Source organism: Rutidosis leptorrhynchoides, chromosome 11 (assembly GCF_046630445.1).
Source record: "Rutidosis leptorrhynchoides isolate AG116_Rl617_1_P2 chromosome 11, CSIRO_AGI_Rlap_v1, whole genome shotgun sequence".
NCBI lineage: Eukaryota > Viridiplantae > Streptophyta > Magnoliopsida > Asterales > Asteraceae > Rutidosis > Rutidosis leptorrhynchoides.
Genome location: NC_092343.1, coordinates 5,101,024 through 5,115,049, shown reverse-complemented (window position 1 = coordinate 5,115,049; position 14,026 = coordinate 5,101,024). Strand labels below are relative to the sequence as shown.

The following is a 14,026-nucleotide window of genomic DNA, read 5'->3' as shown; positions in this document are numbered from 1 at the left end:
AAAGCATGTTTATTCTCAGGTATGAAAGAAATCTGTCGTTGTGCATTAGCTCATGTTAGAGACATTACTTGGAGTCATTCATGACATATTTCAAAAGACGTTGCATTCGAGTCGTCGAGTTCATCAAGATTATTATTAAGTCAATTATAGATGGATATATTATGAAAGGGTATGCATGCCGTCAAATTGTGTAATTGATGTAATATCGTCAAATCATTGACGGCCGTTAGTAGAATTTCGTTAATGCTCACATGTGCTTGTCATGTGGGAGAAAAAAATTACACAGTTTCTCTCTGAACCTTATAAAGAAATAAAGCATAATATAAAATTAAAGAAATAATAAAATTTTCAATTTTATTTAAAAATTTTAAAAATTGTTTCTTATTATTTTTTATAATTTTATTAAGATTTTTTATTTTTAATTTTTTAAATTTTTAAGTTTTAATTTTTTCATAACTTTTTAAATTTAATATTTTTGAATATTTTTAGAAATTCTTTTGAAAATGTTAAATAAATTATATTTATAAAAAAAATAACAAAATGAGAAAAAATAGAAAAATTTAAAATAATAAAAATATAAAAATAACTTTTAAAAGTTTTGTTATATCTAAATGTTTGTTATTTTTAATTTTTTATAAATTTCAGGAATCAAGCGTATAATTTTTTTCTCACATGTCATATACATGTAAGTAATTAACGAAAATTCAACTAACGGGTCAAATGAACTTAACAATATTATCTCAATTGTACCATTTTTCTTACAATAATAATCTTTACTAGAAAAAATTGAAACTTGTAATCGAAAATCAACAACTATGTTACTTTGTGGTCAAACTAGTTCAATCCGGCCCGTGCGATGCGGCGGGGTCTTTCGGCCCGCGTATTCATATTTAATGCAGTTTTATTTACAGAAGGGAAAACGGATCATGTGTTATGCGTCGTTGTTGGTGTCGTCGTCTTTAGTGTTTTTTAAAATATGTTCGGTTCAAACGTAGTTAGTATCTTTTTGTTGATAAAATTATTTCGAGACTGATGGTGCTGGCGAAAAAATTTTACTCCTGGCGAGCAGGAAAAGACGGGCTGTCGTTGCGTTTAGCGTTTTTTAAAAAGTGTCTGTTTCGAACGTAGTTAGTATCGTTTTGTTCATAAAATTATTTCGAGTATGACGCTGCTGTCGAAAAAATTTAAATCGCGGCGAGCGGGAAGATACGAGCTGTCGTTGTGTTTAGCATTTTTTAAAAAGTGTCCGTTTCTAACGTAGTTAGTCTCGTTTTGTTAATAATAATATTTCAAGTTTAACGGAGTGGTCGGTGAAATATAAATCGGAGCGACGAGGAAGATACGGGCTGTCAAAGGCGTTGGGGGAAGTTTTTATTTTAAGTTACGGAATTGACAATTTATCCCCCTGAGTGCAGGGTATTTTTTGTAAATTGGTAAAAGTTGAGGGGGGTGTTTTGCCTTTTTTGGGATTGGATTTGGGAAATTGTCGTTTCATGTGGTGGGGTGGTCAAAACGACCACAAACCCCACCACTTTTAGTATATTAAAATTTAAAAATTGTTTCTTATTATTTTTTATAATTTTATTAAGATTTTTATTTTTAAAATATTTATTTTTTTTAATTTTTTAAATTTTTAAGTTTTAATTTTTTCATAACTTTTTAAATTTAATATTTTTGAATATTTTTAGAAATTCTTTTGAAAATGTTAAATAAATTATATTTTTTTAAAAATAACAAAATGAGAAAAAATAGAAAAATTTAAAATAATAAAAATATAAAAATAAAAAATAACTTTTAAAAGTTTTGTTATATCTAAATGTTTGTTATTTTTAATTTTTTAAAAATTTCAGGAATCAAGCGTATAATTTTTTTCTCACATGTCAAATACATGTAAGTAATTAACGAAAATTCAACTAACGATGGTCAAATGAATTTAACAATATTATCTCAATTGTACCGTTTTTCTTACAATAATAATCTTTACTAGGAAAAATTGAAACTTGTAATCGAAAATCAACAACTATGTTACTTTGTGGTCAAACTAGTTCGTCTGGCCCGCGCGATGCGGCGGGGTCTTTCGGCCCGCGTATTCATATTTAATGCAGTTTTATTTACAGAAGGGAAAACGGCTCATGTGTTATGTGTCATTGTTGGTGTCGTCTTCTTTAGTGTTTTTTAAAATATGTTCGGTTCAAACGTAGTTAGTTTCTTTTTGTTGATAAAATTATTTCGAGACTGACGGTGCTGGCGAAAAAATTTAACTCCTGGCGAGCAGGAAAAGACGAGCTGTCGTTGTGTTTAGCGTTTTTTAAAAAGTGTCTGTTTCGAACGTAGTTAGTATCGTTTTGTTCATAAAATTATTTCGAGTATGACGCTGCTGTCGAAAAAATTTATGTCGCGGCGAGCGGTAAGATACGGGCTGTCGTTGTGTTTAGCGTTTTTTAAAAAGTGTCAGTTTCGAACGTAGTTAGTCTCGTTTTGTTCATAATAATATTTCGAGTTTAACAGAGTGGTCGGTGAAATTTAAATCGGAGCGACGAGGAAGATACGGGCTGTCGAAGGCGTTGGGGGAAGTTTTTATTTTAAGTTACGGAAATGACAATTTACCCCCTGAGTGCAGGGTATTTTTTGTAAATTGGTAAAAGTTGAGGGGGGGTGTTTTGCCTTTTTGGGATTGGGTTTGGGAAATTGTCGTTTCTGGTGGGGTGGCCAAAACGACCACAAACCCCACCACTTTTAGTATATATATATATATATATATATATATATATATATATATATATATATATATATATATATATATATATATATATATATGGGCAGGATCAATGGGGAAGTAACCAATTGGGGGAAGCGGAGGGAATCAATTTTTTTTTTTGTTTTTTTTGAATTTTTTTTTCCGGCATCAAGATTACACGAAAATATGAACATTTAGAAGAGACACTTCGTGAGGAATGTTATTATTTAGGCGGGAAAACGATCGACAAAAATAACATTCAAGATAATATTGTTCGTGAAGAATATGAACGTTTTTTTTCATGTTTTGTGAAGTAATAAAATTTAGCCCGATTTAGAATTTAGGGTTTAGGGTTTGGTGCTTTGGGTTTATGGAACCCTAAACTCTAAACCGTTCGTATTAAAAACTCAATCTAAATCCTAAATCTAAACCCTAAATCTAAACCCTAAACCCTAAATTTCTAAACCCTAATATCTAAACCCTATAAACCCTAATATCTAAACCCCAATAGCTAAAACCTCAAAATACGCTCAAAAAACATGATAATTGTTATATATTACTTCTTCGAGCGTTTTCTCGCCGAAATAAAAGCATTTATCACAAAGTGTCTCTACTAAATGTTCATATTTTCATCTCATCTATAAGGTTCGTGAACAAAGTTTTTTCAAAAAACGAAAAAAAAAAGTTTTTGCTTCCCCCGAATGGTTACTTCCCTCTTGATCCTACCACTATATAGGTGTATATATATATATATATATATATATATATATATATATATATATATATATATATATATATATATATATATATATATATGGGCAGGATCAATGGGGAAGTAACCAATCGAGGGGAAGCGGGGGAAGCAAAAATTTGTTTTTTTTCTTTTTTTTGAATTTTTTTTTTCCGGCATCAAGATCACACTAAAATATGAACATTTAGAAGAGACACTTCGTGATGAATGTTATTATTTAGGCGGGAAAACGATCGACAAAAATAACATTCAAGATAATATTGTTCGTGAAGAATATGAACGTTTTTTTTTTCTTCATGTTTTGTGAAGTAAAATTTTGCCCGATTTAGAGTTTAGGGTTTAGGGTTTGGTGTTTTGGGTTTATTCCATAAACCCAAAACACCAAACCCTAAACCCTAAACCCTAAACTCTAAATCGTTCGTGTTAAAAACTCAATCTAAATCTTAAATCTAAACCCTAAACCCTAAATTTCTAAACCCTAATATCTAACACTATAAACCCTAATATCTTAACCCTAATATCTAAACCCCAATAGCTAAAACCTCAAAATACGCTCGAAAAACACGATAATTGTTATATATTACTTCTTCGAGCGTTTTCCCGTCAAAATAAAAACATTTATCACAAAGTGTCTCTACTAAATGTTCACTCATCTATAATGTTCGTGAACAAAGTTTTTTCAAAAAACGAAAAAAAAAACGTTTTGCTTCCCCCCGATTAGTTATTTCCCTCTTGATCCTACCCTTATAATATATATATATATATATATATATATATATATATATATATATATATATATATATATATATATATATATATATATATATTAATATATTAATATTAATTTGATATTAAACGGGACATTTGCCCTTATTTATTAGGGGATGATTCTAACCCACCATTTTTTAATCCTCACACACCTATTTTAACGTTTTACTCTTCTAATAATACTTTCTTTAAATATGGGTGTGTGAGGAATAAAAAATATATGCTAGAACATCCTATTTTATTTAGGATGGAAACGATAAGCAGAACCCAAATTGGTACCAACATCTTCAGCCAGCCCTAGTTTGTATTACACCAGAGGAATGGATCGAGTTGCTTAAGATTGCTGAAGTATTAATCGCAACTACAAGTGAGAATCAAATCAATAGTTACACCTCTCGATTCGATTCTGAAACTTAGAACGATTCACAAGTAGCAGCAGGAATTGATTTGATTCGCAGGTGACTGAAGAAGTTTTCACTCTATTTTTCTAATTGGTTATTTGATTGATATGTTTTGATGATTTGATTGTTATGTTTTGATTTTGTAGATTGACTTCACCACATGGAACAAGCAAGTCGCATCGTACCTGACGTCTCCATCGTCCGTTGTTGTAACAACTTTAAACGAAGAAGAAAAGGAAAAGAGATAAACCCGGAAAATATATCAAGTTTTCTACCAGGACAAGAAGCAAAATCCGGACATAATACCGACATCCACAACCCTCTGAAAAATATGGAAACTTCAGGTAAAAAAAATTATATACAAGTATGGTTTTGTGTTCAAAGTTTGTGTCTTTATTATTATACTAAATAAATAAATGTGAATGTGAATGTGAATTGATTGTGATGTGAAATGAGGTGGGTATTATGTATTACATTGTTTGATCTGATGAAACAGCTCCGTTTAGCTAGCCCATATATTAAATAAAATCAATTATAAATTCTGACGTATTGCATTGCAGGGGGGTTTTATATTTATCATCATCATAAAAAACAAAAAAATGCAACCCTATCAAATTTTTTGACAAAAAATAAAATAATAGGTGGTGATGAGTTACCGGTTGACAGCATATACAACATCTTGTCTAGATTGCCTCTAAAATCTTTGGCCCGTTTTCAATGTGTAAGCAAGGTATGGTGCAAGTATATTAACGATCCGTACCTTGAAATTATGCATGCCAAACAAGCTATGAAAGATCCTATGATGCTCATCATGTTCCAATTAAAATATGTCGTTGTACATCTAAAATCTTGGCATGCATCTACATCATTCAGTATGCTGGTAACTAAAGAAGAAGAAGAATGTAATAGTAGTAATTATGAAGTGATGATCACAACAAAGAATACACCATATATGAAGTTTCCTTCTAAAGAATGGGGTTCTAGATTACTTCTAGAAGATATAATTTTAGGTTCCTGCAAGGGTCTAATGATCTCATCACAAGACCACCACCAGCACCCTCACAACACCACCACCGTTTTACTTGTGATCAATCCTTTAAAGAAGGAATGTTATAAACTGCCACCCATCAAAATTTGGTCATGTACATCAGTGTTTTACGAACGCGAGGCATGCGGGCTTGGTTTTGATGAATCTACCAATACTTACAAAATGGTGTGTGTTGTGCTTCGAAATCAAGAGATTATGTTATCACATAATGATGATGATGATGTGGTGAAGGAAGATTTATGCACCATGGTACATGTATTGGGCACGGACTCATCATCATGGCGGGAGGTACCCCAAGTTCCACCTTATCCCATAAGTGGTGAAGGTGTATTTGCTAATGGATGTTTGCACTGGTTGGTTAGTTATCATCTTAAATATTGGCCGTTTGGTTTAGCAAGGAAAGTAATATGTTTTGACATGATGAATGAGGAATTTGGGTTGATAGATCCTCCTAATACACTTACTTATTGGGGTAGGGAGCATTTGGTTGATCTAGATGGTCAAGTTGGACTTGTGTATAATGATGTCATGCGCCGCAATCGGTACGTAGAGGTATGGTTACTGAATCCTGATACAAAATGTTGGGTCATCCATTGTCGGTTCGATAAAAAACCGCCTCTTCCTCTTGATATGTTTATAAAGGTTATAGGATATTGGAACAAGGATGCAGGTGACATACTAATAACAAACGATTGTCGTACAAGGTTGTTTATTTACCGCTTAAAACAGGGCGTTTTGCATGAGGCCAACTTTATTTATCAGAATGATGCACGTAAAGCAGATTTTCGACTGTATCAAACTACGTTTTCTTCGACCCTCCGCCGCAGTTCAATCAAGAACAAATGATTGATTGATGGGGGAAGGCTGCTGTCAGTTTATCTTTTACTATGTTGATTATGATTTTATTAACTTTCTTAATGCTAAGAAGTTGTGTTTTTTATTTGATTTATATAAAGTTGTAAACTTTATGTGATTTTTTGAATTCCCAAATGAATTTTGACATTTCTTGGCAATGGAGTAGTTGAGTACAATATGTGTTTATGTATGTGTGGATGGTTTATGAGTAACTTCTAGAGAAAAGTTTGTCTGACTAAAGGGTTCTGGGCAGGTGGGTATGTTTTTATTTACTTCCTTTATGTTAAGGAGTTGTGAGTTCTTTTTAAATTGCAAAAGGTTGTAACTTTTTGTATTTTTTTTTTAATTTGAATTCCCAAATAAACTGTCATTTCTTGGCAATGGGGTAGTTTAGTACATTATGTGTTTGTGTAGATGGTTCCTGAATTTGAATTGAGATTCCCATGTCTTATATTCTGTTAACTTGAACAATTTTAGTAATATTACTTGAAAGTTTGATCTTTTTAGCCCCTTCTTATGTTGGAATTGTAAAGTGATTTGGAGGCTCAAAGCTGCATATGCAATGCTTCTTGTGATACACAATTCAGTTTCAGCTGTGATGTGGATCAAGAAACTTCCCAAGAACTAGCATGTACCTCTTTTCCTAATGCCATTCAAACAAATTTACACCTACAAAATCATTAATTTTTAAGCCATACAATTAATGTTCTCAAATGGGATTGTTTGTAAAGTGTATACTATCTCATTATGTTTATATCATGGGTTTGCCAGAGGTATTATTCATTAAGCCTGATAGATTTCAGTTCTGTACCCAAGGATTATAGTAATGATATTTTTCCTGCTGGAAGTTTACAACACTATCTTGTTTGAGTAGGCACAAATCATTGATTATTATACCCAGATACTAACCAATGTTTTGGGCAAGTATGTGCTCGGGTACTATCAACACATTTTTTCTTATTTTTTAAAATTTTCTTTTATAAAAAAAAAAAGTAGTTTGGCTTCTGTTTTTGTAAATTTTAATTTTGATTAAATTTGAACAGTGAGCAGGATGCCCAAATGTGTATATATCACATTTTCGTTACACTCGGACTATGGATTCTGTTGTGAACTAGACGAGTGTGCAAAGAAATTAGCTGGTAATCATTGTTATATGTTTCAATGTGTTTTTTTTACCTTGATGTATTTGTCTGTATCTTTTGGTAAATTTGAAGTTTATTGTAGGTACCCTGGTTTATATCTGTTAGGACGGATGATAATGTCGAGTTAGATGACAAGGTTTACAGAGGTACCTTAGTTATCGTTTGACAAATTACTTAAAAGTTTATAATTGCTATTGCTTCTCAAACTTCTATTAACATTCTTTTTTTTTTTTTTTTTTTTTTTTTTGAAAGGCAAGCTTGCATCAGTCCGGACCGAAGCCTAGTCATCATTTGCACACACACACGCGCTTTCGGGCAGGAAACCCGAACCACACTCTGAGGATCCGACCCTTTAACCATCCCGAGGGGCAGGCGGGCCTGATCTTAGTCCCGGAGCGGGTCGGTAAAACCTTCCCTTTGGGCCACCTTCAAGGAATAATATTTCAATTCCTAGAGCGGGTGACGAGGCTCGAACCCGAGACCTCTAGCCCTGCGAGTACACAAGTGTAACCGCGGTACCATTGAAGCAATGCTTCGTTGGTAACTTCTATTAACATTCTGCCCCCATGGATTTTTCTTCAGGCTTCATACCAAATCAACCTACAAATATCAAAACAAAAAAACTCTTTGTAACAGGTATTGTGTGTATTACTTACTGTATAACACAATATTATATCTTTTTTTGGTTATATAAATATAAATAGTGAGATTCTTGTAGTCTCAGGAACTGAAAATTTCTTGGCACATTCACTCCTTGTAAATTAATATGTACTTATAATAGTCTTGCAACCTTATTAGAATTTATTTGTAGGACTGTCATTTTATACATCCGAGAAAACTTTACGTCTTGCATTTGAAGGTTTTGGAGAGCTTGTTGAAAAAAAGTCAAACAATCCCTTGAGAGACTTCTATTCTCATACACAAAAGTTTTGTTTATTTATTTATATATTATTTATTATAGCTTTATAAATTACAGTATCCTTTTGCGGTCATTTCAAATAACTTTTCTATCCAACCATTACTAAGAATTTTCCTAAACATTAGTTTATCTTATTATGGAAACCTTCAAACAATATAAACACCTCCAAATATTGTCAGTTATAGCCGGCCTTATTTCAAATCATTATTTGATTCTGAATATCCAATTTCAAATAACCTTTTAAAGAATGCACATCAAGCATGGTTGTAAAAGTCTCCTGACTTGGCCGACTAGTCCCTTGGTTATTTGGGATTTTGAAGTAGTCTGACTAGTTTTCGACTTGGCCAATTTATTCGGTCAAAGTTGGCAAAAGTCCAATTTACTTGGCCTAAGTCGGATATATTAGCTTGAAGTTGGTTTTAGTCGGTCAAAGTCCGTGAAAGTTGGTCAAATACAGTCAAAGTTGGTCAACATCGGATTAAAACCCGTCTAGTTTTCAACTTGGTCGATTAGTCCTTGCAAAGTCCCAACCGACTTGTCCCTAAAACCTTTGATGTATCCTCTAGGGTTAACAGTCCGATTATAAATTGAATTAGCATGGTGCATGCTTATGCTAATATTCACACCTTGTCTTGTCGCAGAAGTCAAATTATTCTAGAAACTTCGTTTGCTTACGGTATAATTCTTCTAATCTTGTTATTATTATGGGTTCAAACCAATCACGTGGTATAGTTACGGACAACTACAAAACAACAGGTTAAATAGTTATAAAATGTTGAGGTTGTTTGAGTTTGAAGATTCATTTGCCCGTACTTGAAATTTACGAAAGAATCATATGAATCATATGAAGGTTTCTGTATTTTGACACTTGATTTGAGGTAATTTGTGCAAAATGTTTTATGTTTCATCTACCCTAATAATTCACAATATCAATTGCAGGAACATGGTTCCTTGATATATACATCAACTTGAACGGAAATTAATTAACCTAAAAAAAAATAGAGCACGCCAATTATGCATAAAGAATAGTATTAAACTAGTTGGATAATGGCCCGCGCGTTATAGCTGGAAATCATTTGTAGCAAACAAACAATGGTTTTGTTATATACATTAAAACACATTCTCCGTAGTTTATGATACAGTAAGTATATAAAGGATTGGTAAAACCTTTTAATATAGAAAAGTAACAAAAGTAAATACTCTACAAAATTTTGAAAGAAAAATTGAAAAATGGGATTTAAAAGGACAAAAATACATTTTATAAACGGAAAAAACAAATATAAAGGAATATATTGGTGATGATGTACCTTAGATATTAAAATTAGCAAGTTAATACCAATAAAAAAATAAGGGAGACGTTATTAACTAAGATACAAACACGTATAAAAACAATGACAAGAACTTGAGAAAAGTTCCTTCCAATACTTTGAGTATCATGGTATAAGGCAATTTTAATTGGCGACAGGTTTTGACTTACAAGATCCTTAATCGGGTCGGGAAAAGAATTGATCATGAGACAATCAACAAGAAAATGAAGAATTCGGTTCCTTAGCATGGTAGTTTCGTTTAGTTGAGTTTGTATTTTGTAGGGTATGTTTTGGTTTGTCACTTTGTTGTTAGTGATTTTAGTTAGTTTTAGTTTTGTTATTCGCAATAACTCGGTTCTAGACAGCGAGTAGGACCACGTTTTATGGTTTCGAGCGTTTCCATGTTTCATTGCATCATTGTTTGATTTTTCATCTTTAGATAAATTAACCTTTCTTTCTTGTATTCGTTTTTTTTTTTTTTTTTAAACAATAGAAAAAAAAAGAATATTAAGCTTAAAACGACATAAAATAAAAATAAAAACTGTTTGGCTATTATTACGAGGAGTTCGTTATCAATCACCGGGTTTACATTTCACTCTTCAATTTCTAGGGTTTCAAAAATTAGGTTTTTTTTCCCTTCAGATCGGCCATGGCTGTAGTCGCAGCTCAACGTGCATCTAAAACTGAAAGTTACGTAGACAACAAACGCAAAGATGACATCCGTACGGCTAACATCAAATCCGGCCGTTCCGTCTCCGATGCCGTCCGTACAAGTCTCGGTCCTAAAGGCATGGACAAAATGATCTCAACCGCTTCCGGCGAGGTCATTATCACTAACGACGGCGCTACTATTCTCAACAAAATGGAAGTCCTTCAGCCAGCTGCTAAAATGCTCGTTGAATTGTCAAAATCACAAGACGTCGTCGCCGGCGACGGCACCACCACCGTCGTTGTGATCGCCGGAGCGCTATTGAAACAATGTCAGACGTTACTTCATTCAGGTATTAATCAAATCAAACTGCTGTATATGTAATATCGAATAGTTACATAAAGCGTCTGTTACTATGTATCAACAGTTACTGATTTTAGCTCATTTTGAATTTGAAATCATATAATTTTGTATATCAAATATCAATATGTAAATTGTTATTGCTTCATTTAGGTATTTATGTTACTCTATTGTGTATGTTTCCCTACATAAAGCTGTTGATGTTTGCTACTGAAACTGTATAAAATGCTTTTTTTCCTTTAGGTATTCATCCGACTGTTGTATCTGATTCGTTACATAAAGCGTCTGTTAAAGCAGTTGATGTGTTAACTGCCATGGCGGTTCCAGTTGAGTTGTCGGAGCGTGAGTCGTTGGTGAAATTGGCTTCAACCTCATTGAATAGTAAGGTAGTTTCACAATATTCAACGCTTTTAGCTCCGTTAGCTGTTGATTCTGTTTTAAATGTTGTTGATCCTGCAAAACCGGATTTAGTTGATCTTCGAGATGTCAAAATTGTTAAAAAGTTAGGTGGTACTGTTGATGACACTGAACTAGTGAAAGGTTTAGTGTTTGATAAGAAAGTTAGTCATGCTGCTGGTGGGCCCACTCGTTGTGAGAATGCAAAAATTGCTGTAATTCAGTTTCAAATTTCTCCTCCTAAGACATATATTGAGCAGTCGATTGTGGTGTCTGATTATACTCAAATGGATAGGATTTTGAAAGAGGAGAGAAACTATATTTTGAGTATGATTAAGAAAATTAAGTCTACTGGTTGTAACGTTTTGTTGATACAGAAGAGTATTTTGAGAGATGCTGTTACAGATTTGTCTTTGCATTATCTTGCGAAAGCTAAGATTTTGGTGATTAAGGATGTGGAGCGTGATGATATTGAGTTTACTACCAAGACATTGAATTGTTTACCGATTGCAAATATCGAGCATTTTCGTGCTGAGAAACTCGGGTATGCAGATATGGTGGAAGAGGTTTCATGTGGAGATGGAAAGATTGTTAAGATTACTGGGATTAAGGAAATGGGTAGGACTAGTACTGTGCTTGTTCGTGGGTCAAATCAGCTTGTTCTTGATGAGGCTGAAAGGAGTTTGCATGATGCTTTGTGTGTGGTTAGGTGTTTGGTCAACAAAAAGTTCTTGATTGCGAGTGGTGGTGCACCTGAGATCGAGCTTTCTAGGCAATTGGGTGCGTGGTCTAAGGTGTTGCAGGGGATGGAAAGTTATTGTGTTAAGTCATTTGCTGAGGCTCTTGAAGTTGTTCCTTATACGTTGGCTGAGAATGCTGGTTTGAACCCAATCACCATTGTTACTGAGCTTAGAAACAGGCATGCACAGGGTGAGGTTAATGCTGGAATTAATGTAAGGAAAGGGCTAATTACTAATATTTTGGAGGAGAATGTTGTGCAGCCACTGCTTGTGAGCACAAGTGCAATCACTCTAGCCACAGAGTGTGTTCGAATGATTTTGAAGATTGATGACATCGTTACTGTGAGGTAGAACTTGATTACACTCATCTAGTGTTTGGATATTTTGTTACATTTTTGATAGTATGGTTTAGTCCTATGTTGCTTTGATGTGTTCTGCTAAAAATTTTGTAAACTGATTTTGTAGTTTTCGCTTGGTTTTATTACTAGTACTTGTTTTTGTCCATCTGTAGTGACAATTAATATCACCAGAGTTACTTGTTTCTTTGTGTGTGAGAACTGAGAAGGATGCTCCAGTTATCTTATGCGTTAATATGCTAAGTCGTTCACCATTTTATGCGTTAACTGCGCTAAATGAGTATTCTTGTATATTAGTACTTGCATTGTCCTGCTGTAGCTGGCCAGATATGAGTCTTGAATATCGTTCTCATTATAATAAAACACTGCTACGGGTTTGATAGTTAGCTTTGATTTATAGCTTTCTCACCGGTGACTCGTAGTTAAATTTGTTATTAGGTATTTTATAGCAGAACATACATACCTTGAACCAACGAGCTTATAGCTCAGTGGAACCCGATGCCTTTGATCCCTGGGCCCACAGTGGGGGAAGCTTTGACCCGAAGAAAGGCGCAAGTTCGATTCTCAGTCTGGGCGCCCCGCATGGAATTATTTCTCCCTCCGGGGGGAAATTTGTGAAGTGTTTCGGGGGTCTAGTTAGCTGGGGTAAAAATCGCCTTGCCGTCACTGTGGTACCTGGGAGGAGGTACTTTGCCGGCACAGGTCTCTTTCGGGGTGGGATTGGTGGGTGCTACGGCACACAGGGTTAGCGTGTCCCTGCCAACTTACACGTTTTGACCCGAACCTTCTTAAATAGACTAAGGGGGCGTTTGGTTCGTGGAATTTGGAGTGATTTGCATTTCAAATCCCATGAAATCCCATGTTTGGTTGGAGGATTTAGTTGGAGGGATTTACATTTCAAATCCGATGAAATCCCATAGATGAAGGATTTGAAAATCCTTTGTATATATGAGGGATTTGAAATCCCATGTTCTAAGATTTGACGTTTACGATTTACGTTTCGGGTTCGCGTTTCGGGCTCGCTTTCCGGGTTCGCGTTCTGGGTTCGCGTTTCGGGTTCCATTTCGGGTTCGCGTTTCGGGTTCGAATTTCGGGTTCGCGTTTCGAGTTCACGTTTCGGGTTCACATTTCGGATACACGATTCGGGTTCGCGTTTCAGGTTCGCGTTTCGGGTTCGAGTTTCGGGTTCGCGTTACGGGTTCGAGTTTCGGGCTGGCGTTTTGGGTTCGCGTTTCGGGTTCGTGTTACGGGTTCGCGTTTCGGGTTCGTGTTTCGTGTTCCATTTCGGGTTCGCATTTCGATTTCGGGTTCGTATTTCGGTTTCGGGTTCGCGTATCACGGTTGCATTCCCGTTTTGGATTCACGTTTCGGTTTCGGGTTTGCGTTTTGCGATTGCATTCCCGTTTCGGGTTCGCATTACAAATTCTGAGATTTGAAAATCTCGAACCAAACAGAAGATAGGATTTCAAATCCTGGGAATTGAAATCCCTGAACCAAAAGCCCCCTACATTAAAATCTGTAGTTGGCAGTTTTGTATTTGTGGCATGTAAATTATTAGATTTTTATGTTGTTTTAGAAAAACATTACATCGACTGGA

The 14,026-nt window shown here is 34.5% G+C and overlaps 2 protein-coding genes across 4 annotated transcripts; both read left to right on the top strand.

Moving 5' to 3' along the window:
- The first annotated feature begins 4,492 nt into the window (after positions 1-4,492).
- On the top strand, positions 4,493-8,436 carry LOC139876315 (putative F-box protein At1g32420). Of its 3 annotated transcripts, XM_071863618.1 has the most exons (6): positions 4,493-4,714; positions 4,804-5,001; positions 5,218-7,191; positions 7,604-7,699; positions 7,785-7,848; positions 7,955-8,436. In XM_071863618.1, exons 2-3 carry the CDS (start codon positions 4,818-4,820, stop codon positions 6,549-6,551), a joined length of 1,518 nt encoding a protein of 505 aa, XP_071719719.1. In that variant the 5' UTR covers positions 4,493-4,714; positions 4,804-4,817; the 3' UTR covers positions 6,552-7,191; positions 7,604-7,699; positions 7,785-7,848; positions 7,955-8,436. The 3 variants fall into 3 exon arrangements, with proteins under 3 accessions (XP_071719719.1, XP_071719720.1, XP_071719718.1); XM_071863619.1 differs by having other exon boundaries at positions 5,299-7,699; XM_071863617.1 differs by having other exon boundaries at positions 5,218-7,699.
- Positions 8,437-10,510: 2,074 nt separating this feature from the next.
- Positions 10,511-12,671, top strand: LOC139876830 (T-complex protein 1 subunit delta-like). The gene is made up of 2 exons (XM_071864206.1): positions 10,511-10,929; positions 11,181-12,671. Exons 1-2 carry the CDS (start codon positions 10,578-10,580, stop codon positions 12,422-12,424), a joined length of 1,596 nt encoding a protein of 531 aa, XP_071720307.1. The 5' UTR covers positions 10,511-10,577; the 3' UTR covers positions 12,425-12,671.
- Positions 12,672-14,026: the final 1,355 nt, after the last annotated feature.

What these genes read in the sequence shown, in the direction of transcription:
- LOC139876315 (XM_071863618.1), top strand. Translation starts at nt 4,818, where the DNA reads ATGGAACAAGCAAGTCGCATCGTACCTGACGTCTCCATCGTCCGTTGT. An exon ending in GAAAAATATGGAAACTTCAG is followed by an intron (nt 5,002 to 5,217) that starts GTAAAAAAAATT and finishes ATTGCATTGCAG; the next exon opens with GGGGGTTTTATATTTATCAT.
- LOC139876830 (XM_071864206.1), top strand. Translation starts at nt 10,578, where the DNA reads ATGGCTGTAGTCGCAGCTCAACGTGCATCTAAAACTGAAAGTTACGTA. An exon ending in TCAGACGTTACTTCATTCAG is followed by an intron (nt 10,930 to 11,180) that starts GTATTAATCAAA and finishes TTTTTCCTTTAG; the next exon opens with GTATTCATCCGACTGTTGTA.